The sequence below is a fragment of the Mus caroli genome, chromosome 14 (genome assembly GCF_900094665.2).
Source record: "Mus caroli chromosome 14, CAROLI_EIJ_v1.1, whole genome shotgun sequence".
NCBI lineage: Eukaryota > Metazoa > Chordata > Mammalia > Rodentia > Muridae > Mus > Mus caroli.
Genome location: NC_034583.1, coordinates 16,046,533 through 16,072,174, shown reverse-complemented (window position 1 = coordinate 16,072,174; position 25,642 = coordinate 16,046,533). Strand labels below are relative to the sequence as shown.

Genomic DNA, 25,642 nt, shown 5'->3' with positions numbered 1-25,642 from the left:
AGCATTCTTTGCAGTCAGAATTCTATGTGCTCTTCCAGTTGAGTGTTTCAATAAGGAACATAAACTTAATGTTAATAACCATGCTGATTTGAGTGACTGTAAACACCCATGCCCAGGACAGGATGACACAAAGCTAGTGACAGAGTGGGAGGAGCCCTCATCCCAGTCTGCTTTGTTCTCAGTGACCCACTGTCAGGTAAACGTTCAAAAAAGTTGCAAGTTGCGGATAAGGGTGCACCTGCCTTTTCTTTCTGTTTTTCTTTTCTTCTTTTTTTTTTTATTGGTTCAATTTCTTTTTTTTTAATTAGGTATTTTCTTCATTTACATTTCCAATACTATTCCAAAAGTCCTCCATGCCCTCCCCCCTCTCCTCCCCCACTCCCCACTCCCACTTCTTGGCCCTGGCATTCCCCTGTACTTAGTCATATAAAGTTTACAAGACCAATGGGCCTCTCTTTCCACTGATGGCCGACTAGGCCATCTTCTGCTACATATGCAGCTAGAGACATGAGCTGGGGGGGGGGTACTGATTAGTTCATATTGTTGTTCCATCTCTAGCTCCTCTGTTGGGGGCCCTGTGTTCCTAGGCAAATGGATGGACCTGGATGGCAACATCCTGAGTGAGGTAACCCAATCACAAAAGAACTCACATGATATGTACTCACTGATAAGTGGATATTAGCCCAGAAACTTAGAATACCCAAGATATAAGATACAATTTGTAAAACACATGAAACTCAAGAAGAACGAAGACCAAAGTGTGGACCCTTTGTCCCTTCTTAGAATTGGGAACAAAACACCCATGGAAGGAGTTACAGAGACAAAGTTTGGAGCTGAGACGAAAGGATGGTCCATCTAGAGACTGCCATACCCAGGGATCCATCCCATAATCAGCCTCCAAACGCTGACACCATTGCATACTCCAGCAAGATTTTGCTGAAAGCACCCTGATATAGCTGTCTCTTGTGAGACTATGCTGGGGCCTAGCAAACACAGAAGTGGATGCTCACAGTCAGCTATTGGATGGAACACGGGACACCTGCCTAACGCACTCACAAGGCACATAGAACTCCAAAAGCCATGGCCAGGATTGGGTTTGATTTTATTGAGATACTTTTCTTTCTTCTCATGGAGGAAAATGGAACATGCCACCTTTACCTGATGTTTTCTCACATTCGGCTGGGCAACTTGTGCTGTTTTAAGGTTTTTTGTTTTTTGTTTTGACCTTAATTAAAAATTTTAAAGCCCCCATGACCTTCTTCCGGACAGGAATGCTACTATATTCCAGGTGGGAGAGAAATGTACATGTAGGGGAAAGTTCTTTAATCACCCATATTTGCCTCAGACAGCTGAGGCTATTTGCAAAAAATCTAAGACATGCACACTAAACTACTCAGCTCATAGATTTATGCAGCTGGTTGATTGGCGAGGCCTTCTGGGTCCAGCCATTATCAAAGCCTACGATAAATCACTGAGTGTGTGGCATCCTAGATTCTCTGGGTATCTCATTCCAAAGAGAAGGAAGTTGTGCCATTTGTGGGTGGCCTCCTAACATATGGGTGACAGGCTCTCAGAGGTTGCCCTTCTTTGGGTAGCAGCCCAGGCATGCTGCATTTATTTTGTCTCCAGTGTCAGAGTTGATGTTTAGGCTGACAGAGGCAAGGTAGTATTTGTATACCTGCCAATAGTAGGGGTTTTTTGGGTAGGTGGGGAGCACCTTTCTTTTCAACTTCCTTTCAAGAAAAATCCTCTGAAAAGAATTTTTAAGTAAGGTTTCCATAGTAGAAGCAGTGGGAGAGAAAAGACTGAAAGGATTGGAGGCTGCTGTCTTTTCCCTTCCCACAGACAAGTATTCAAAAAGACAGGCCAGAATCTTTCATGGGAGATACTAAGAAAAGTTGTAATTTGGACATCAATTGTGATTTTCGGATGTTGGCTTAAAAATGCTTCTCTTCTACCTTCTTTCTCCAGACATACTTCAATGACAATATCCTCACCCTAATACGGACCCTGGTGACAGGAGGAGCCACACCAGAGCTCGAGGCTCTAATAGCTGAGGAGAATGCACTTCGAGGAGGCTACAGCACTCCGCAGACACTGGCCAACAGGGACCGTTGCCGAGTGGCCCAGTTAGCCCTGTTAGATGGGCCCTTTGCAGACTTAGGGGTGAGTCTACAGCTCCAATAACTCCTGAGTCCAGTGTCTGTAGCAAGTATGATCTGAATGAACTATGTTGGATGGTGACAAGCTAGGCATCTGTGTGTGTCTCTTCCACTGTAATAGACTAAAGAAATGGAATTTATAGAGCCTTAGTTACTAGGACCCACACTTTATACAGAGGTCTTCCTGCAAATACACCTACCAGATCTTTGATGTGTTGCGCTCTGGCAACTGAGGTGCCAGGGCATATGCACCAAGGCATCGTGGCTTCGTTGCTAAGGGCCTTTCCTCCACTGCTGCCTTCCTCGGGTATTTTCTTCACAGAGATGGAAGGGGCAGGTGCTAACAAAACACAGCCAAGGTTGTTAAGCATTTTAGCAGAGTCTTGATACTCAGCCACTCAGCTTTGACTCTACCTGAGCATGGGGATTCTTGGCCCCAAACCCTGGTACCATAGTTTTGTATCTGCATACTGTTGACACAAAAATTATAGCACTCATCTTAAAGGGGAGTAAGAGATAGTTTATTCTAGAGCCATCTGGGGGGTTAACGGCTAAGGAACACATCTTTACATACTACAAATTCCTTGTTTTCACATGAAGACAGTTTCACGAAGTTGCATGGTTTCACAGAACCAAGAAAGCTAGAAATTGAGGCAACTTTAAAATTCATTGGTAGATACACCAGAAGCAGATACTGAGAGACCAGAAGCAGGCTGAGAGACTTCCTATAGGCCCTGGATGCTGTCTGGTAACGTTTATAACTTTTGGGCTGGTGGCACTTAGTCATCTGCTAATTAATAGATTTTGAAATGTTTGTATTGGTCACAAGATGTTAGTTCTGACAGAGAGCACTTCTGACAGGGCAATCGGCAGCTCTTCTAGAGGGCTAGAACCAGCCCAAAGGCAATGAGCTTCTGACCTTGCAGCATTCTAATCTTGCCAGTGGACTGAAGTTCTGATCAGTAGCTGGTCTCTATAGACACAGCTTCATTTGAGGATATTTCGTTCATAGTACCATCCAGGCACTGGTGGGATTTGAAGTATCAAGACCATCATGTGTATCCAGCACCATTAGCCAAAGTGGCAGGGTCTCAACCAGCACCTTCTTGATGTCTCTAATTGGTCTTAGGGTTTCTGAGTCTGGACCCAGCCACTCTTCCCCAGGCTTCCTTTAGTGGAGGGGAGGAGAGCCTCTGTTTGGATTCTGTGTACTCCCTTGGGTCAGGCACTTTGGGAAAAGTCCCACCTTGACTTTTATTCCAAATTCACCTAAAGAAAGAGTTTTAGGAGTGGAACCGTGAATCTTTGGGATATTTATACTTACTGCACAAAAAATAGTGTTCCCCAGAATGTCCCATTGCGGAGAATGTCTTGTTTTGTAACACACCAATGCCTCCTTATGGGCTAGGACCTACATTAATCTGGGGCCATTTTAAAAGGAATTCCATAATCAGTGGCTCTTTTTCATTACTTCCTTACTTATCCACTTGAATCAGACTTGTGTTTTCAATACTCGTAAGATGTTAGAACCTTTTCAGCCTAATATGATGCCCATCATCCTGATTCCAGCTATAGCAAAGACATACAGTTCCTATTTAATTCCCTCCGTCATGCCATTCTGAAATAAAGTCTGCTTGGAGTCATGTGTCTGCATGAAGCCCAGAATTTTTGATTCGTTTCCAAACAAGAACACTGTTTTCACCTTGTGCACCTTGTGAGTCGCCGAGCCCCAGAACTTGGGGTGTGGTTGTGGACTGATTAGTGCCTTGAATCCCAGTTATCTCGCCTGCAGACTCCCACATCCTCATCCCCCTAGACATCTCTGAGGTCTGCAAATTGTGCTTTTCACACAGTCCTCATCTGAATGAATCTTCTCACCATAGGACTCACAGGGGTCTCTTTTATTCTTGCAGTGGTTTTCATTATCACTTGGGCAGTTTTGACATCCCAGTCCCATCACAGTGGACACAGCTGAGTTGGGGGAGAAATAGAATCCTTGCTTTCTTTGTAGGGTTCCTTTCTTCTCTCTAGCAACACAATTGAGACCTTCCAGTGTCACACACACACACACACACACACACCAATGCACCTCAGGTAAGGGAAACACAGAGATTTGTTTGAGCTACAGACAGATCTGTGGGGACACCAGAGGAAGCTCCTATGGTTGTCAGATCCCCAAAGTGAAAGTACAGAGGGTCCAGGTTGTTAGCCACACTGACATCTTCAGCCACAATCTCTTGGCATAGACCCTCCATCTCCAGAGACAAGGAAACAAGCTTCTCTTTCCCCCCAGACCTTGATTCCCAGGCAAATAAAAACTGATGTTCCTCTCACTCCCTCTGTTGTCTCCCAGGATGGTGGTTGTTATGGTGACCTGTTCTGCAAAGCTCTGAAAACATATAACATGCTTTGTTTTGGAATTTACCGGCTGAGAGATGCCCACCTCAGCACCCCCAGCCAGTGTACGAAAAGGTGAGTGTGTCTTCCCACCCTGCCATCTCACCTGAAGGCAATGGTACCGATGCTTTTCCTTGTCTCCTCCAGGCAAACATCACTGTGTGCACGTCTTCAACACGCTGCTTGCACCAAATCTAATACTGAGCTGAGGGCCGAGGAGAAACATTTATTTTTTTAATTACTAATAGTACATGTGAAGCCACTGAGGGAAGAACTTGTGCCTTGTAAAGCAGGTCCCTTACCCTCATAGAAGTCAGAATCTCAAGCTCTGGTCCCATGCATACCTTCCTTGGTTGCTGATGTGTTTCCTATTGCTGATATTTCTGCTTCATATGTTTTAATTGACTCACTTTCTTTCATATATATTTAAATTTGTGGTTTATTTTTCTGATATGACTTCATTTAGTAAACTCATGACAGGAAAAACATTAAGAATGCATGTTAGGATTACTCAAACCTGTGAGTTTGTATAGTATACTCTAAGAAAGAGGGCCATAGAGGTATTTCTCAGATCTATAGATTACAATTAGCTGAGGGGTTAAAATAAAAATACTATGATTACAGTCATTTCAGGTGTGTATAAGGTAAAAGCATTTGTGCACATTTAAAATTATATAACGATGTTTATATATTTAATGCTTGGGAATTACAGTGCCTAGCCAGAGCTAAAAATTGTTACAGACTTGCAGGGCAGTAGGTGTGGGGGAATAAAGGGAGTGGGGGAACATCGGCGACCTCAGAGTTCTGGTGCTCCGAGCGGGAAGACTGCAGCACGATTTCCATTTGGCCTGGGTGGATGTCTGGAGGGGATGGGCAAGGGGCAGTCCGAGGTCTCTGGACCCCATGGAGGCCAGAGATAACAGGTTCTCAGTCTTGGGCATCTCAGATGCAGCTGGATACTTAGGATGGGCTGAGAACAAAGTGCGGGCCCCAGAGGTGGTTCAGTCATCCCCGGGGCCGAAGGGAGGAAGGGGAAGGAAGAGAGGGGCAAGAGTCCCTGGTCTGGTCCATGGCTGGAACGCAAGAAGGCCTTCTGGCAGGAGGTTTAATGTGGCTCTTTAGAGGAAAGCCTACCCCATCTTTTAAGCACAGCAGGTCTTGATGAGCAGAAACAGTCTATGGTTTTAGAGTTTTATTGTAGAAAGGCAGGGAGAAAAAGAGAAGGTAGAAAGAAAGAGAGAGGCGGGCCATGACCACATGGAGAGAGGGGGTAAGGGAGAAAGAGAAGGAGGGCTAGAGATGAGAGTAAGAAAGGTGAGAGCTTAAGGAGAGAGAAGGGTCAAGCAGCCCCTTTTATATTGGGCTGGGCTACCTTGCTGTTGGCAGGTAGCTGTGGGGAGGAGCAGATCTGGCTATAGTCAGATAACTGTGGGGGTGGAGTCTAGCCAGAATGCCTGGAGCTTGGGGCTTTATCTGTGTGACTTATAGTCACAGAATTATGGAGTTGGGGGCTCTGTGGTGTCAGGCACCAGTAGCTGGGAACATGGCTCACTGTTCCATCCCTTGTAGAGTTTTTTACTGAGACTCTGTTGGGTCTCCGGAGCAAGCCTCATTCAACCCAAACAGGCTGCCTTTCACGATCCCACACAGACTAATGTTTTTCTGTACCTCGGTAAGTAGGAGATTCACCTACAGAGTTTCCAAAGACCAAATTACAGAGCCCCACCCTGGGGCTTGTGATTCAATAGATCAGGGAGTCAGGTTACTAAAATGTTTTCCCTCTGGTTTTTAGTTTGCTCATTTGTTCCTTCCTTTCTTCCTTCTTTCCTGTGCTAGGGAATGAACCTATGGCCTCTCGAGTGCAAGGCAAATGCTCTACCACTGAGTTATATCCCTGGGGACAACACCCAGCATTTTTCTGAGGTTGCTGGGAGTCTCGGAGACCACACTTTGAGATCCATTGCTGCAGAGGAAATGTGCTGATGATCACTGTAGTTGTGGGGGTGTCAGCCAGAGAAAGCCTGATCTAATTGTCAGAGGGCTTGTCAAGCTCTCACAACTAGGGAGCTATTTGGTTAAAGAGGTACTAGGTATGACAAACAGAGACCCTGTGGTGTGTATCTGTGACTATCAAGACATTCTAGAATGAAAGTTACAGTGCAATTGTGCGATTGTCATGAACTTGACCCTTGTACATTTGGCCCATGTGAATGATGGTGTGGCTTTCCCATTACCAGCTCTAACCTTGCACCTTTGCCTGCCCTTCTAGCTGCCTTGTTGAGTGAAACATGAAGATTTCCTTTAATTTGGAAGCAAATTTGAGGCGACTGGAACAAGTACATCATTCAGTTCCTCAGATAGATTGAAGCAGTCAGGCAATTAGTTCTTTTAGGTTACAGGAGAGTCCCGTGGTGTGCCTGTTTGACTCAGCCTGCAATACCTTTGCTTTCTCTGTCTAGGTACGTCATCACCAATCCTCCCTACGAGTTTGAGCTCGTACCGACAGACCTGATCTTCTGCCTGATGCAGTTTGACCACAATGCTGGCCAATCCCGGGCCAGTCTGTCTCATTCCTCCCACTCCTCACAGTCGTCCAGTAAGAAGAGCTCCTCCGTCCACTCCATCCCGTCCACAGCAAATCGGCCGAACCGGCCCAAGTCCAGGGAGTCCCGCGACAAACAGAAGTACGTTCAAGAAGAGCGACTTTGATATGTGTAGCCACCGGCACCCGTGTGTGAAACTGTATCTGCTACTCATTTCCCCAGTTGGTATTCCAACAGAGTAACTTTCCTGCTCCCTATAGTCCCCTCTTTTTTTTTTCTTTTCTTCTTCTTTTTTTTTTTTACACATTTTGCATATGTATGATAGTGTGCATGTGGTTGTCATTTTTATTTCACCACCATAAAACCCTTGAGCGCAACAGCAAATAAGCAGACGGACCAAAAGTTATTTATGCTTCTAGGGGGAAAGTAACCTAAAAGCATCCTCCAGACATAAATAGCTCACTGCAGGGATGAGTTCACAGGTTGGAAGGGAGCACCTGAGAGTTAGGCAAAGTAGGTTTTCCTGATTTATCAGGATCATCAGGATGCTTTGGGTTTTGCTTTTTCTTTTCATTTTTTGTTTGTTTTCTCTCTCTCTGTTTTTATACACACACACTAAGTTAGCACACAGTCATTTGAAACAAGCAACCAAAAGCAATGAAAATGCATTGATCGGATCCACTCTGGGCTGAGGTATCGCAAAACATTTGAAAGGCTTTCCAAGTGTGCGCAAAAGATGATTAAGTATCTGCTTGTTGTGAGAGAGCATCAGAGATTTTTTTTAAACTTATTCACCAAAGCCTTTTTGTCTCAGAGCTAGCGTCTTTCAGGTGTATAAGTGAATGTTTCTAACTTTAATGCAGAGAGAAAAACAGGTTTCCACTCCTGGATGTATCAAATCTTAGTCATTTCAATTACCTGAAAAAAGGTTTGATCACATATTAAACTGTTATTCTGTCTCCTTATGCTGCCATAGGGATAGCTAGTTTTTTTCTTTCACTTTTGACATTTGGGATGAAAAGCCATATGTATCATAAATATCAGATGTAAGTCATTAAGAACTGCCTTCCTGGGACTTTTACATCCTTTAAAAGGTGAATCACTTACCTTATGTACAGAATAAATAACACTCAGAAAAGAGCAAGTATTTTTCCATGCATTCTCAAGGGACCTTTTTACTCCCCTTTGTTTGACTAACGAGGGCCCCGATGCCAAGTACAATTCAGGCTGGGGCAATGGTAGAGCCGGAAGGAGACAAACCCAGTGATAGATAATGGTTTCTTGTAGGAGCTGACGTGCTCAATAAATCAGAACGTAGGAGGATAGAGCCACAGTTGATTCAAGAAAGACAAAAGCTAGCGACCACATTTAAATTGCTGGCACAGCTGCATGATGCTCTGTCCCAAAGCAGAAGGCTGGCAGGAAAGGTCTAACATAGGTAACCCTCTTAAATGTATAGCCAATTCCTATAGGTAGATGAGAGACAGGGGAGAGAGCCTCTCCCTTCATTTCAAGATTGGAAGGAGACGGCTGCAACAGTAAGCCAAACACATTGCAGTAGTTAATTTCTTTCTTTTGTTTCCTTTTTTTTTCTTTAAAAAAAAAAACTGTTATTCATCAAGGTAGGGAAGATAGATAGATACCTTTTCCCCAATATGCAACTATCAGATGTTTTATGCATGCAAATTATGTTTTAAAAACATAGAGTTCTGAAAAATTGGCCAACTTTACCATAACCAAATTCTGGTATGGGTAGACTAGCCTTGGGCTCATGTGAACTTATTTGGGATATTTATTTAGAAATCCTCTGATAGAACAGGGGGTAGAAAGGAGGGGGGAAATCTGTCATATCTTTAGCATCTCTTTTTAAAAGGTGTTTTTATGGTGAATGTTTTGGGTTTAGATTTTTGATCCCCTGTCCCCTCCAGCATGATGGTTTTGGAGATTTGCTTGCTGTGTGACTGACAAGCACTTTTACTGACAAAAAATGGTGAGGCTCCGTCAGAACCTCCACCTCACCCCACACCAAAGACAGGGGCAGTGCAGTATTCCAACCAGCAATGGGTGGGCAGTCAATGTATACATGTAAATTCAAAAGTCTTGTGAGTGGAAGTATTTTTTTCAAATTATTTTTGTCCTTATGTATTTGATTTATATATGACATCTAGTTATCTCTTTATATATAATTATATATATATATATATATAAACCATATATATATATATATATATATATATATATATATATATCCCCTAGTTTTGGATCATGAGAGATCTTCATGCATTCTTTGCAAAGGAGGTTATGAGGTTACGCCTTCAGAACATTGATAACTATAAGAATGTGCCAGTTAAAGTGCTCAACAGGAAATGACAGTTTCAAAGCATTGTAAAACTCACATAGCTTACTTCTCTCTCTAAAGTGCAACAAGGATGACTAGAATGGGCCAAGGTATGACAATTAATGGTTCTGCATGACCTAGCCACTGCTGGGGGTTTTCTTCTATAACGTTGTCCTTGTGAAACTTTTGTGGAATTAAAAAAAAAAGGAGTTACAAATTTTATTCTGTTATTGTTTATTTTTATTTAAATTGTTCTGTTTGTGGTTCTCTTTCATTTGTTTTGCTTCTCCACCCTCCCCCTTTCTCCTCCTCTTCCTTTCTCCCTTCCTTCTTCTTTTTCTTCCTCTACTTTCTCAATTGCTCAGCGCAATGAGGCTGTGCTGCTGCTATGGCTAGATCCCTTAGAGTTTGTTTTGGTGTTCTTGGGGGTCGGGTAATCTGGGGATAACTTCTCTCCATCTGGCTTGCCTTCAAATCTGCACGTGGCCTCCCTGCCCACCTCGGTACCTTGCCCCAAGTCCAAAAGCATTTTCCCATTGAGAAACCCAGCTTCTTCCACTGGCCCCATCACTACTGCCCAAACCCAGCCCCAACTGGTCTGTTCACATCTCTGTGTTGATCTTGGCAAGACCCACCAAATCGAACAATGATGCCGGTTGATAGATGTTTTTGTAAGATATTCACAGCTATTCCATTTGGCAAATGTGCTTCTCTGTTAATAGTTGACCCTCCTTTGGTCTGTAAGAGGAGGGTTATTAATGGCAAATGCATTGGTCTGTTTTCCTGTTTGATCAGAAGGAACCAAAGTCAAAGCTGTTGAGCCCCGTGAATCCACTTGAGAGCACATGCCAGGTTCTGAAGGGGCTGATGACTCAGTCTGGACAGAACTCACTCATGTCTCCTACCACCTGCCATTCAGACATTTGTTAAATCCCAACCACAAATGGGGCAGACATATGCCAACCCAAAGTGTCTTTTTAATGCAATTGATTAGTGGCTCCAGTAGATGAGACTGTAACTGACTGGAATGGGAACAGACTGTGACATGAGATGAAATCTGGGAGTTTTCTCTGGACTTTGGGCACATAATCCCCACTGGGTAATTACAGATCATTGAGAATTGATCAGGGGTGACTACTGATATATCTGGTGGCAACAGGATCATGGGGGATCATGGTGACTTCCCTTTTATTAGCTGAAACTTCTATATTATACTCTTCTTAATAGAGTGAAGACATTCCTCCACCATTTACCATTTGACTCAAAATTCCCTCTTTCAGGAGAAGAGAGGCTCCTTTAGGAAGGAGGCACATGGGTTCTTCATGTGTTGTCTCTGCCCTACTTCTTCCTTGCCCAAACTAGAAACAAACAAGGAATGTTAGAAAGTGAGAGAACACTGTGAAAAGAAAAATGCACATATTTTATAAGAATCACAGCTTAAAGCTCGGTGATATCCCCAGTTCTGGAAGAGAAGCAGTTTGTGAGCCATTCAGTTTGCTTTGGTCAGGCTTTGGAAAGGGCCAATGTTAAGTGAATTTGGAGAGTATGAGGCAAAGCTTTGCACCAGCTGTCTGAAAACTGTGGAATTGTTAATATCCCTAGAAGCTGCTATTGAAGTCCTTCTCAAATCCAGTTGAAAGAGACCCTTGAACTTTCCAGTCTCCCCTATATTTTGGAGATGTTTCCAATTCCATTATGAAATTAAGGCTTATGACACAGGATATTAAAGTAGATATACACAACATGTATTTGAAATCATTTTCACATTTCAAACTCTCTTATAATTTATCTGCATCCCCTTGGTTTATTCTTAGAAAAGTGGCCATTAATGCCTGAGGTGTTGACACAGCTGATTTGCTGGTGTCAGACTCTTGGAGCCAGATTCTGTTTCTAAGCCAGGGGGACAAGCCCTGTGAGCTTAGGGACTAGAGAGACTGACTATGCCTGTTGGCAACATTATTGAGATCCTAGGTGACCAGAGGAACCTTTGACTGACTGTCTTTCAGCATGGGGAATGCCTTAAAGGTGTCTATATCCCAATAGAGACAATTATATCAACCTTCCAGGTTCCTATAGCAACAGACTCCTTGAAGAACAAGAAAGTACAGAAACTTCTGGGAGCAAAAGATAAGACAGGGTACAAATCAATTTCTCCACCAGCTTCCATCAGCCAATCCCTGCTTTGTCATAATATGATAAGGGAGTAGCTGTAGGCATCTGTCATTGAGCTGGGTAAATATCTCCCATAAGGAGACTGCACATGGAAGGGAGCAGAAGAAACTCCATTACCTAAGAGGCAAGAGTATCCTCAGGGTTTGGCTGGATGCAAGGATGGACAGTCAGAGTGGTCCATTCCAGAGAAATGAGATAAAAGGGAACTTGTCAAAGTCTGGTAGAAACTATGCTTATGTTTCAGAATGGCTATGTTCTGCTGAGGTAGAAGAGGAGGAGGCTGGATGCATATTTTTGCCTGGGAAGCATCTGGCTTTGTAAGTGTAGGACATTTACCACACTGCCTATCAGAAATGTAATCCAGGAAACCACAGAGATTTGCCCTTACAGATTGGAACTCTTTGTAGCTATTGCTGTCTTGTCCTCTGTATCCAAATGGGATCTTTTCCTTCCATGCCTTTGCTCTCAAAGCCTCAGCTTGTGGTGCTATGGAAAGCCAGTTATTCCAAGTGCCTTTACTGTGTTATCAGCTCCCTACTTCAGCAGTCTTTTCTGGGGAGTAGTTATATGAAAAGGCTGACCACAACACTGACCAACCACAGTGCCAACAAAAGTCCCCTGTTCACAGTGCAATGGTTTCTCCCTCCTCTTTGGGAACTTTAGGTAATTCGGCCCTTCTTTACCATAATAACTCTCTAAACTCTTGTTCTAACCAATCATTTCCTTATACTGGCAATTGAAGACGTAGGTGGCTTTCCATGGGGCAGGACATCCTTCACATGAAAACTGCCATCAGAAACAAGGACCCACTGCCTCACAACCCTGAACTCCCCAGTATAACACCATACTATTATTATTATAGTAACTATTCGGCCTTACTCCAATTCACTTTCCAGGCAAAGACTACCCACAAGATCCTCCTGAGTCACCTCTATGGCAACAATCTACATTCTTCAGGCTAGCCCCCAATTTATACACCTCAGGTCTCTGCTTCTGGCTCCTCCATTGAAGAAGTTCATTTGCAAATACTACATTCAGAAGGTGTCACCCACTCCTACATCATACTTATACCAATACTAACCTTAAAGCTAATGCCTAAGGCAGCCATCACTGGTACTCTACTCAGCAAGTTACATCTGTAAACACATTTAACTCTCATGATCAAACCAGATGTAGGGCTTATGAGAATCTTCACAGGACAGATATGGAATATGAAGAATGCCAAAGTCTATGCACTAATCTTAGCCATTGCAATACAGTACCTGAATCATGAATAACAGTGACAAACTTAGCAAATATTATTTGCTGACCATGTAGCTGAATGTGTAGTAAGTCATTGATACCTGTTCCATTGACATAGCCAACAAGATTTGGAAGGTTATTTTCTCAACCGTACTCTATAGAGCATGGATAACAATAGGAGGCTTTTCATAACCTTTTCAGAGCAGGGAGTATGTGAGAGATCCAGGTATACTTGATACTAGTCCACAAGCTAGTGCCATTTCATTGGCCCCCCTCCACATAGTGTGTCCAGAGTGTACTTAGTGGCTTAATTGGCCCACTGTGTGACACCCACAATAGTGTAGCTGTCATTTTTACCTCCAGTTATTTTCTTAATTTTATTTTGTTATACCAGCCTGCTCACCACATATAGGAACATGACATTTCCTTCCTGTGTCTAAGTGCCTTATGACAAAAGCTCTTTAGAGGTCACACAGTGTCCTCAGAATGAGGTCATCATGTATATATTAACCACAAGAAGTTTATGAACAAACAGGGGTATTTTATTTTGTTTTGTTTGCATTTTGATTTTGAGTCTGGTACCAAGAAGGCCCCCAGAGATCACAGAACCTCTTGCCTCAGGCATGAAATAAGGCCACAGAGAACAAAGATAAGCCAAGCATTAGAGTGGAGTTGCCTCAACCACTTCAGTACTTATTAGAATTCCTAGTTTGAGTCCTCCTTCCAGTGTTCAGTTTTGTACTTCTCCATTGGCACAGCTTTGTCTTTAAATGCCAAGATTCTGTGTGCCATATTGTCCCCATCTTACCTGAAGGACATTACACAGAAGCCTAGTGACTGATGACCATTAAAATATGACCCCTCTGATGCTATTTGGGAGACCTTTGTCCCCCCAAAATTTAGACAATGTCCAGAACAACTCACTAGTTCGATTTCCTCAACATCGTACTTGACCATGCCTCCACAGCATAGTCATTGAGACACTGGAGCTAAACAGTGTCCTGTCAGGAACAATGAGAACCTCACCTCCTGATGAGGAGGTGTTTGCCTTCAACCCTTTCCTTGCTTGAAGCTGCATTCTCAAACCACATGGGCTAGACTGCCTAGGTTTTCTCTTTTGGACAAGAAATTTAAAGAGAAAGGAGCTTAAATGAGGCCAATAATGTCGTCTTTCCTACAGGCAGTTGGAGGAAATTGATACTCTTTCCATGGTGAAAGGTCAAAATACCCCCTTTGAATTGAACTGTAAATACTAAATTCTCAACAATTATTCTCAGCAGCAGTTGTAAAAATTTCAGCAAATTGCAGCTGTTTGGTTTTTCACCCAAAACACACCCTCCTTTCCATCACTGAGACTCACTCTTCCTACCTGGCACTTACAACCCAGCACTAAATCCCTTCAGCAAAATCGTTCCGGGTAACTACTCGGCCAAGAGCCAAGGGCAGCTTGGGCAAACAGCATAAACACCAGGCTCCTCTCCGAGAGCCATCTCTGCACATAAGCTGTGTGAGGAAGTCATAGTTGGAAATTGTTTCAGAGACCTGGCAATGCTTTTAAAACATGATAACTATCACACTTTACTCTTCTCTGAAAGGTTAGTTTAATCGTAGATCACCAAAAAATTGGTTTCCACAAATGCATAATGGTTCATCTATGTCACACTTGAACTAAATGGTTTTTTAAATGGAGCTGAAATTATTTTGATGTGTACACAGTCCCAGATTTCTATACAACCTTTTTTAACCAGCCCATCAGGAGTCTTGCCTCTAAAGCCTCATTAATAATTCAGATGTGCTGATGACTTTAAAAGATCTATGGAATTGAAGCTCAGGGAAAGAAAAAAAAAAGGAAAACCTCTGCTTGACAAAAAGATAAATGAATGTAGAAAGAAGCTGTAGGAGGCTGGCAAGCTGTAGATCATCCCAGAACAGATTGTAACTTTATCATCCTGTCAGGGGGAATAATTTAAAGCACTTAATCAGTTAGTTTCACTCTGAGGATACAGCGTTATGAATTCCTCTCGGCCAATCTGTTCAAATCAAAGTGAACCTCATTGTCATAGGGGAGATAGCCAGGGCAGGAGAGATCCCAGAGAGGAGCATAGAAGAGGTAGGAAGTGTCCTGAGGGTTAACCTGGGCTCTTGAACCTTCCTCAGGCTTTTCCCTGGCCCCAGAGGCAGCCATATTGACAAGCCAGGGCATGAGATGGTGGAAAAAGCAGAGTGATCAAGAACTCATCACAGATGCTTAATGTTTATGAGCCAACACACACACACACACACACACACACACACACACACACACATACACACACACACAGAGTCAGATGCAAAGGCACGCACACAGCAAGCTGGGCAATCATTGTAACAGGTAGGTCTACAACCAGACACAAGGCAGATGCAAATGGTTTTATAAGCAATAAAACAAACAAACAAACAAATAAACAAACGAAACAAACAGAAGCAAGAGGGATCATCATCTCTTGGGCAGTGAATATGTTTGAAAGTTGCTTTCCTTCCCTAAGCCACTGTAATGAAGCCTACATTGCCCCACGCTAGATGTTCTATTGCCCAGTTGCTTCACATGGCTTATTTTTCAGAAAATGTCAGTTCTGGAAAGGGGCATACTTTGGAGTTAGACCCTAGAAAACAGCACAGGCCAGCTAAGAGGTTGATCCTCTGCAGAGACCCTGAAAGGCCGTGACTCAGCAGTCTTACTCATCCACTTCTTAGCTCTTAGTGGGGAAATGACAGTGGCAAGCCACCATGAGCTCTCTGCTCATAGCTTGGGTTATTAGAGTTAGCTGAGATACTGCCACCTGCAACTCCTTCCATGACCTCATATTCACAGAGTTCTTGTGCTTTAAATAAAAGCCACTTAAAAATCCTCTTTTAAAATAGTTTTCTATTCTGATTTTCCACTCTTACTGGCCAGCAAATCCTGTGGGGTTCCTTTAAGGGATGCAGACAGGACAGAAGTGGTCCAGCTAACAACTACCTTTGAGTCTGCTTATCATAACAAAATCAAAACAAGGCTGGGAAAGAGGTTAAACTGAAAAAAACCTTCTGAACCATGTGCGCTGCAGTAGGGATGGTGTTCATCTACTCCACCATAGTCTCTGAGGTCGGGCTCCTCCTAGTGCCTCCCAGTCCTGGTGATAGCACATTCATTTCTTTCTTCACTTGCTACAGGGAGGAGAGGCATGGTTCAGGTTTCGGGGGCTTCTGTACACTGCATTTCTTAGCAATAACTCACTGCCGGCTTCTATTGATTACCTTTATGCATTTTCAATGAACTTTCCAAAAGCTCAACCTAGGACTAATTAAGCTTCTCATTTCTCCTTCTTGTTCTCTATCCATTTTGCCCTTTAGCAGAAAAGAAATGGTTTACAGATGAGCCGGATAATGCCTATCCCAGAAACATTCAAATCAAGCCCATGAGTACCCACATGGCTAACCAGATCAACCAATATAAATCCACAAGCAGCCTGATCCCTCCAATCAGAGAAGTTGAAGATGAATGTTGACTCCCAGGAGACCAGAACTATTTTTTTAAAGCCTGACAAACTTCATAAATGGTGACGTGACTTTTCTTCCTCTTACATGCTGAATCACTGGTGGAAATTCTAGAATAAGCAAGAATTGCAAGAAAATAAAGTTAGACAGATCTTTCTCTTTGCCTTGAATACTGCTTCCATGTATTTTGGAAAAGAAAATGATTTCATTTATAAATGAACATACTAAAATAGTCATGTATAGCTTCTAGTGTTTTAAATTATTTTTATTTATTAGAAAGAAAATATATTTTTTCTTTTTTTTCATTGCCAGATATCTTCCCATATATCACAGCAATGCAAAATCAAAAGGAGCTAGTGGCCAGATTCCTTAATGCACATTTCTCTTCTTTCTCTCTTTTTCTTTGAGGAGAATGATGGTCACCACCCCAATTTGTAAAGAAGGGAAATGGATTACTAAAACAAATTTAAGATGGCCAATATTGTATGCACATAGTTCAGTAAATCAAAAAAAAAAAAGTCAAAAGAGCAGAGGTGAATATTTCCCCCTCTCCTGGATGGGTGTATGTTTTGATCTGCATTGACACCAGCTCTTAACAAATCAAACTTCATTATCTTCCCAGTTGAAAGTCATTATCTTTGTAGTTTCCGTTTTTCTCCAGTGTTTCTTATCCTTTGCTTATATATTTAGAAGAAAGAGCTTCTTGTAACTTTTCTGCAGTCGCCAGATCAGGTTTAAGCAACCAGCTCAGGATATGGGGAAGGGTTATAGGCACACCTAGAATGTGAAGGTTGTGAGCCAGAGGCACCCAAGAGCAGACTCTGTTGATCTCATGGTGAGGTCTCCTCCGCCATGCTTTATGCTCCCTGTTTCATACTTTTAAGGCACCCAAGCAAGTCATGTGGACTGTGGGAGGGTCTGCTATGTTCTTTTCCCTGCTCAGAGCTTTTAGCCTAAAAGTTGGTGAACATCAACGAATACTTTACCTAACGATAGGATCTAAGAAGTTTGCATGCTTATCACAAATTTTTGGTTTGGAAGTCTGTCAAGGAGATGACTGTTGCTCAGATTTTCATTTGTTGGCTTTCCTTGGTTGAATTGCTGGGACAAAACATTCAAACTTGCTAAAATACTTACAAAAAAAGAAAACCAACCAACCAACTAACCAACCAACCAACCAACCAACCAACCAACCAAAAACCAGTAAACAACCAAAAGGAAAGTAAGTCATGCTCTTAACATAGACTGTTAGAAAAAGGCCTTGGAAAATTACCAGCAATGAAATAAAATGTATCAGCCACTTCAACCTGTGGTCAAAAGATTTTTCTAGCCATCAGATGCAATTGTGATGTCTGAGCTCTGCTGTTGCATGCATGCCCAGTGTATAGTCACCTCAACAACTGTTTCATTCCAATGACTCAGAAAGTCTTTTCAACTCCACAGTGATCGACCTTTGATATGATCATCAGGGTCTCTGTAGAATCCTGAGTGTGACTGTGATTTTTATTTCCTTAGAAATGTAAAATGTGAACACTTTTCCAAATCAACAAAAATTGCCCCTACAGACCCATGACATCTCTTCCATGAACTCTTTAGGCCATGATTCTGTGGTACCTAGTTATGATAGTACAAATCAGATCAGAGAAAAGCAATGTGATCACTATGGAAACATGTTCACTAAGGACTCCAATATCCAATGTAGGCAAAATGAGCTTCCACCTCTGTCCACTCCCTGCAGAGCCAATATAGCTGTGCTTCCACCTTGTAGGCATTGTCCTGCAGTGACTTGTCAGACTGTGGTTACTCTGTTGTCACACTTTGTAGAATTAGTTCTATAAAAGTATTGTGAATATAATGTGTGTCCAATTGGATTGTTAACACAAAAATATTTATAACCAATCACTAGTCTACTCAGGCTAAAATGATGTCAGCAGTTTTATATTCGGGCTTATAAACATTTCTTGGTTTCCAACAGAACTCAGATGTGTTGATGGGGAGAATCCACTGCCAGAATCTTGACAGCATTCCTGAAAGCTAAGACTTCCTTTAACATCATGATTTTGCATTGGGGTTACCTAAGTACATTCATATCAATCCACGCTCTTCTTTCCTTCCTGAACCATAGTAGGCTCTTCTTTACACTCATTCCAATTAGCCTTACCTCTGAATTTGTCTTAGTTCCTTAATCTCCTATGGTGACCAATGTTTTTTACCTAAATAATTTTCCATCAGAAAAATAATGGTCTCAACACTACTCCATGGAAGGCAGGAATCAGAAACATAATCCCCGTTTCCCACTCTAGCTAGAGATTTAAATCTAAACTTGTTTCTCAACCATAATGGCTCTAATAGTTTCCTACAGTAAGTGACTCCCTCCACTCACCAAGCAGCTTCCAAAACCCTAGATAATAGAAATCCATTTCCTTCTATGATAGACTAATAAATGAGGAAGAGGTCAAGCATGATTCTCAGATTGTCCAGAAAATGACCATGTGGTGGCCCCATCTGGCAAAAGCTCAAGGCAACTCAGTTGAAACAGAAATAACATTTGTTAAAAAAAGAACTGAAGGGCTCAAGACAACATGCAAAGTTCCCAGTTTGCCTCTGTTGGTTGAGTTCTGAGTCCTCTGTAGAATTAAATAGTCTTTCCATCCACATTAGGCCAATGGTGGTCCTCTTTGGAATATTCCACATTAGAAGGGTCTGATCTTTAGTCCCTGATTAGGGTTTCAGAAAAGCTATCTTGGCAAACTAATGATGCTTGGGTGCTTTGGGAATCAGACCATTTGAAAAATGGAAACTACCTGTGTACATCATTTTATAATGATGTACCTGTGAACATTGTATCTGTGTACATCATTGCCAACACCATCTTTCTCATGAATGCAGTCTGTATTTGTCTAAGCAACTGTATTTTGAAATTACTCTCCCCTGCTATAGCAAATAGAAGACATTCACTCAAGGTGTTTTATATTTATAAATTGATTACGTCTAAGTCACTTGGAAGAACAGCCTTCCTTCTACAAGTTACACTTTGTTTTTGTTGTTATTTGTTTGTTTGTTTTTAAGTGTTGGAAGACTTTAGTAAAGGAATTAGAATGGTTTTGGGTTGAGTTGGAAGTGTAGACTGGGAAAATGTATGAAATTAGAGATATTTTGAATGGAGAACAGAAAGTTTCCAACTGTGCCTGATTTAGAAGTTCAAGAGCACTCATATAATTTTAGCTATTAACTATAAAAATGTTCTTTAAATTCTTCAAGTTTCATTGACTTGAACATGAGGATGGTTCGTGGAGATGATGAAGGTCTTTTTCAGACCAACTAAAGCAGTGGTTGCCTTACTTCAGCCAAGCCCTGGGAGACTATTTTTTTCCAGAGCTGTAATTATGGCTCTTCTGGCCATATTATCCATATAGCATTTCTGAGCTAAACACAGCATCCACTCTCTGCTCTGGACAAAGAACAGTCAGGTTCATTTCTATATTCTCCAGTTTGAAAGCTCTTAGAGTGGAGATGCAAAGGTTTACCTTCAGCCTCACATCCACCACTGATGAGCTGGGTTTAGTCATTCTGGTTTCTTTTTACAGCCTTCCTTTCCACCTTCCCTGTCTCTTGGTGCAGTGGAGATTGGATAGTCTCTTCATCTTTAGCCCACAGCTCCAATAGTATGTAGAGAGAGTTTGGACAACCCTACTCTGCTACTGCTAGTTCCATTCATGTCCCCTCTCTACACTCACCCTTACTTCTCATTTCATTCCATTTGTCTGGTTGTGCCCATGATAGCACAATGTCTTTGCTGCTTACATTCAAAAGTGCCATTATGAGTTGTCAATAGCATGGTCCAGGAGGACCTTGTGGAAAGAATGATAGAAAGAGGTAGAAAAGTACAACGAAAATCAGTATCAGACAAGTGACTCAGAGTCATCTTAATTACCAAGAGATCACACAAATTCACTGAACATTAAATTCCAGCCCAAGATCTGCTCATTTTTATTTTAACCATATTTTCTGCTTTTGGAATGGTGGTAAAGTCATAGATACAGTAGCCCTCACTACTTATCACTTTAGCCATCATTTTCAAAAACGTAGACAAACTGAAGAATCACTTTCAACTTTCCCACTAGATTCTCTTTCTGCCTCTGTTGTTTCCCCCATGTTTTAAACAAGTATGTTTCTGCAATAGAACAATGATTTCTCATTTAAATCCCATGACCTCTTGATAAAATAAGGAGTCCCTTTGGATTCATTTAGGTTATTTAAGCTAAGTTTATTTTTAACTGGTCATTGCCCATACCTCTTAATAATTCCAAGGTTACCACTAAAATAAGGCTATGCAGAGGACATTTTAAATTTCAGTTTTGAATACCTATGGTAAGGGTGATTTTAAAATATTTAAAATATTAAGAAAGGGACCCATGTAGCCCTACACTTGTTAGAATCCCCCTGCATTCCAGTCTCACATGGCTTCATGGAGAAATGATTCTCTTTTAGACTTTTTGTTCTAGATCACTCTTTTTAACTGTGCTTTTGAGCATGAAAATGCAAAACTCAGAGTATATATCAAAAGGCTAGAAGGAAGAACAAAAAGAGATAGATGCAACACTTTAAGAAGCCCTGGAAAGAGGTGGTACTTAGAAAAGAAGAGGTTCCCTTGAACCATGAATGGGAAAAATAATAGGCTGGGCTGTGGAGACTTTTCAATAGGAAATACTTAGTTTGACTGGAGGTACAAGGATCTTGAGTTTTGTCTTGTTTTGTTTTGTTTTGTTTTGTTTTGTTTTGTTTTGTTTTGTTTTGTTTTCCAATGAAAGAGGCCTTCAGGAGCTATAATGCACTAGTACCAAGATGATTTTGCTATATGGAGCAACTTACCTTCAAAAATAAATTTGTGTCCATGCACTTACTGAAAACAATGTATGGCAAGAGTTCATGGAAGGAACTAGGAAGTGGGTGGTTGAAGAGCCACATTTAAATCAGAGCATTGATTTAGAAAGTCAGAGAGAATCACTGAAAGGGCCGCACAAGGAGCGATGAGTAGTGGTGACTGTACCCTTTGGGGTTGAAGCCTTTGAGACATTCTATCCTTTCTGGAAAGTATCACAGAAACATAGGCTCTCAAGTTGAACCATCTCTCAGCAACTTGAGATCCTGTGATTGCACTCAATAACAGCTCACCATGAAGAACACCTACCTTCTTCCTACATTTCCACCTTGTCATGCAGTACTCAATTATTAAAATACCCATGGGTCCACCACACAGATTAAAGGAAAGGAAAAGATTTTCAGATTATTTTACAAAGAGTCCTGCTGGTTATACTATTTAACAGACACCAGGGAGACCACCAAAAAAATCATAGAATAATCAAGAATTTAGTTAGAGGAATGAGTATGACACATTCTTGCTTGCAGTAAGCTTGAAATCCAACTTAAAGGAGCACCCTAAAGAGCCAGTAGAGAAAGAATAAGCATGGATAGAACACTGTCCTCCAATAGAGCAGGAGATAAGAAACAAGCAGTTTGAAGCGGTTAATCAAGCGTTGTAGACTAGATGGGGTTTCAGAGTTAAGTATGCTGAGGAGCAACATCCCAGCTCATTCAGGAACATGGATGGATCAATGATTTCATGAGTTGATCAAGTAGTCCCTGTGCACCTGTTGCTGGACAGCTTGTGTCCCTTCTTGGCAACAGGAGACATGTTATGTAGAACATGCATCCAATAAAGACTTTTAATTGGATGGGCTACATAGCAAGTAAGTACCATGACAGCTGTGGAAGTTTGACTTGGATTCTAAGGATGGGCAGGAGTTTGAAAGAGTCTATAAAAAGTAATGGTTTGTTGCAGACCCCAAGGACAGAGCAGTGCAGAGGGACAGAAAGAAGAGGAGAAGATGAGAATGTGAGACAAGAATTTAGACAGCTGAGAAAGGGGCTGCTTTCATCCCTATAAAAAGGAGGGGAGCGATCCATTCCAATCACGAAGGTATTCTGGACTGAAGATGCAAACAGCTGAGAAGATGTTTTGGGAGGTCCAGATCATGAGGAAGCCCCCTTTATCCCCCCGCCCCTGTGACTCAGGTAATTATAAAGGGAGAAGTCTGAATGAGGTTTTTCAATAAAGAAAACATAGGCTTAGATGACAGGTCAGTAGAACTGTCTGGAGGCTACAGCCAAGTTTTCAGGGGCTCAATGGAGCAAACCAAGCTGATATGATTAGGACAGAATATCTATTTAGTATTGGGAGAGTGGGAAACAGAAAGAGGGGTTTAAAAATAGAGAAAATGAACCAGTAAATGAGGGGTGAGATGGAGGGGATCTGAAATAGTGACTCAGAAGTAATGAGGCAGACTGTAAGGACCAATTTCTCCTTGTCTTTATCTCATGTGGTTGCCCTGAAGACTGGATTGAGTGAGAAAGTAGCAGGCCATTCTCGGTCAGTTTTTACACCATGGAAATGGGATACACAGGGTATCTAGGTCATCAGCATGCCCTCTAAAGTTCCCACAGAAAGGTCTTGAGAGGTAGTCTCTCCTTTCATCAGTTCATATCACCCCCATTGTACCTCATCCCTCATGCATAGCACACCCAGAACCTTCTAGTTGCAACAGTCTTCATACACAAAATACGAAGGTCGCCTTGTTCTGGTGGCTTTTCTGGACCGGGGTAAACGGGAATGCTTTTTGGCCAAGTGAAAACTGAGCTCCTTTCTAGGTAGAATATTACATTGAAAAGAGATTTCCCCTGGTCTGTTTATCCCACGAGAAACTTCTGTGTTTCTTCTTGTCCTCCAAAGCTGACCCCAAAGTTCCCCAGGGCCTGTCTTAGGAAACAGCACCTGTCCTGCTGTTTAGAGTCTTAGATGGAAATGTACACACACAACACATGTGCCTGTCAAAGCATCCCCGAACTTCCTGCCCTAGGGATCCAGGAGGTAGTCATCCAGGAGGAGGTTGTCATGGGGAAGGACAGGAGGAGGTAGTCATCCAGGAGGAGGTAGTCATGGGGGAAGGAGCCCCTATAACGAGACAAGTCAAGCCCCAGGTCTCCAAGAAACCAGAGCCGTTCCCCTTCTCCTTCCGCTGTGTACACATTTGACCAGAACTGCAACATTTCAAACATAAACCCAGATCTGCCTGGAAATCCTAATTAAAAACGTTCCGTTCCCAGGTGGTACAATCACATCCTGCCTAAAGTGTCTGGCTCTTGGCCCACTACACAGATGCCGAAAAGAGACTTTTCCCCACTTAACACCAAAACCTTCATTTGGGATTTCTTCAGGGGACAAAGGGGAAAAAAAAACCAATTCAGAGGTACCCATATGCAGAGGTCAGCCTACAACACATTCATTAAGGGAAAAGAGCGTGGTTTGTTTCTCTGTCTTTCACACTTTGATTGCTGGCATGGTGACTGTGGCTATGATGAATTATGTAACCAGACAGGAACTGGAGAAGAGAATAAATGCTGGTGCTCTGAAATGACCTACCCAACTCTGTCATCTGTAACAACCAGTGATAACTCTCTTGTCTTGTAAAAAGGGTTTGTACATAACTTGTACATGGTTTCATTTTGTATTTTTCGCAGATTAAAAATTTATGTATTTGTGTTCTAAAACAAGGAGTGTTTCTTGTGTCTTTGTAACTGTCCCATAGGGTGTGGGGAGGGTTACCTAAGGTCCTATTTCACCCCCTTCTCCTTTGTGAAGGTGAAATTGTGGACCAGAAGCAGCCATGAAGTTGTTTCTCCAGTTGCAACTGTGGGCCAGGGTACTTCCCAACATTGGCATGAGCAGTGTTGGGGAGGAATGGCTACTGGTGTCATTAAAAATCTCAGAGTCATACAGGGCCACACTGGTTGAGAGGGTCACATGCTGCTACAGGCGACTCCAGAATATAGTGCTCTAAAGACACTGCCTACATTCCATAGAACCTTGAAAAGTCAACACTGGATCACTTCTGCCACCTGCTCCCATGCTAGCTACCCTTCCTTGCTATTCATACAAATGAGCAAAGTCTCCCTGCTTCTTCCTCATCAAAACACAGGGGTTGAAGCTTGCTTAAGGGGTGGCCCTTCTTGTTCTTCACACCCATAGATGAAATGCCCAAGTCAATAATATCCAGTAACAATGCTACTATTTGAGTCTTTAGATCTTCAGAGGCCTGTGGATTTGAAGTCCTTACAGGACACCAGCCTCCTTAGTCTAAGACTGACCAGGCTTCTGAGAAAGGAAGATGCTGGTGAGAGTGTTCCATGTATGTACTATATAGAGACTGTCAAAAATTAATATCATTAGAGATTGTACCCTTCTTCATTGGCCAAATGTTAGTGTTTACATTCCTTTATTGGGACTTGTTTACAAAACAGTATGTAATAACATGATTCTGGGTCTTTAGTTGGGGAAAGGACAGAAGTAATAAATTATTGGCTCACATATTAAAAATTGATCTGTGGGAGAGAGTACAGCATGCCCTTACAGAGACATAAAAGGTTTGCTTAGCTATTTGAAGAACAATCTGATTGATACCTTGAAAGCCAAATCTCTGGGTACGTATGCCTATTAGTCTTTGTCAACTCAACAGAGACTAGAACCATCTGGAGTGAGGAAACCTCAATTGAGAACTGCCTACAACTACTTGGCCTGTGGGCATTTCCGTGGAACATTTTCTTGATTAATGATTGATGTGGGAGGGTCTAGCCCACTGTTGGCAATATTGCCCTTGGGCAGGTCATCCTGAATTGTTTATGAAAGCAAGCTGAACAAGCCACAAGGACCACTCCAGTAAGCAACTTTCCTCCATGCTCTAGTATCTGCCTCTGTGTTCTTCCCTTGGCTTGCCTCAGTGATGGACTAAACCCATAAGTTAAAAAAATAAAAAGCCTCATTCTTACCAAATGTACTTTTTCTCGATGTTTTATCAAAACAAGAGAATAGAAAGCAGAGGCAGTACTCAAACAAAACCAGCCCCAAGCAGACCTTATTGCCAGGAGTGAGAAACTGCAGACTTACATACCTTCTCCTGCCAACTCCTCACAGATCTTTGAGCTCCAGAGTCTCAACTTGTCTTCTCAATATTTGCTAACAAATCTGAATGTTGTTGGGGAAATGTAATTGCGGAGCATATGGTCTCCATTAGTCAGGCAAACTCTACTGCCAAGTTCAGCTCCAAGCAAGGAGTCTGCATAAAGGATGAAATATTAGGGGAAGATCCACAGTGACAGAGAAGCCAAATGAAAGAGATGAGGCACTGAGTTGCAAAACAGTAGGCTTGGACAACAGG

The 25,642-nt window shown here is 42.2% G+C and overlaps 1 protein-coding gene across 27 annotated transcripts in view; it reads left to right on the top strand.

Annotated features, from left to right (window-relative positions):
* The window catches only part of Kcnma1 (potassium calcium-activated channel subfamily M alpha 1), a 702,678-nt gene extending 678,700 nt beyond the window's left edge, over positions 1–23,978 (top strand). For 9 of the 27 annotated variants that reach the window (XM_029468762.1, XM_029468760.1, XM_021182652.2 and 6 more), the window contains 5 exons: positions 1,972–2,166; positions 4,516–4,634; positions 7,019–7,243; positions 9,522–9,550; positions 16,227–23,978. In XM_029468762.1, coding sequence (XP_029324622.1) covers positions 1,972–2,166; positions 4,516–4,634; positions 7,019–7,243; positions 9,522–9,550; positions 16,227–16,381 — 723 coding nt within the window. In that variant the 3' untranslated portion in view covers positions 16,382–23,978. The remainder of the gene's footprint in view (positions 1–1,971; positions 2,167–4,515; positions 4,635–7,018; positions 7,244–9,521; positions 9,551–16,226) is intronic. The other 18 variants (XM_021182654.2, XM_021182646.2, XM_021182653.2 and 15 more) reach the window with 5 other exon arrangements.
* The last annotated feature ends 1,664 nt before the right edge of the window (positions 23,979–25,642 follow it).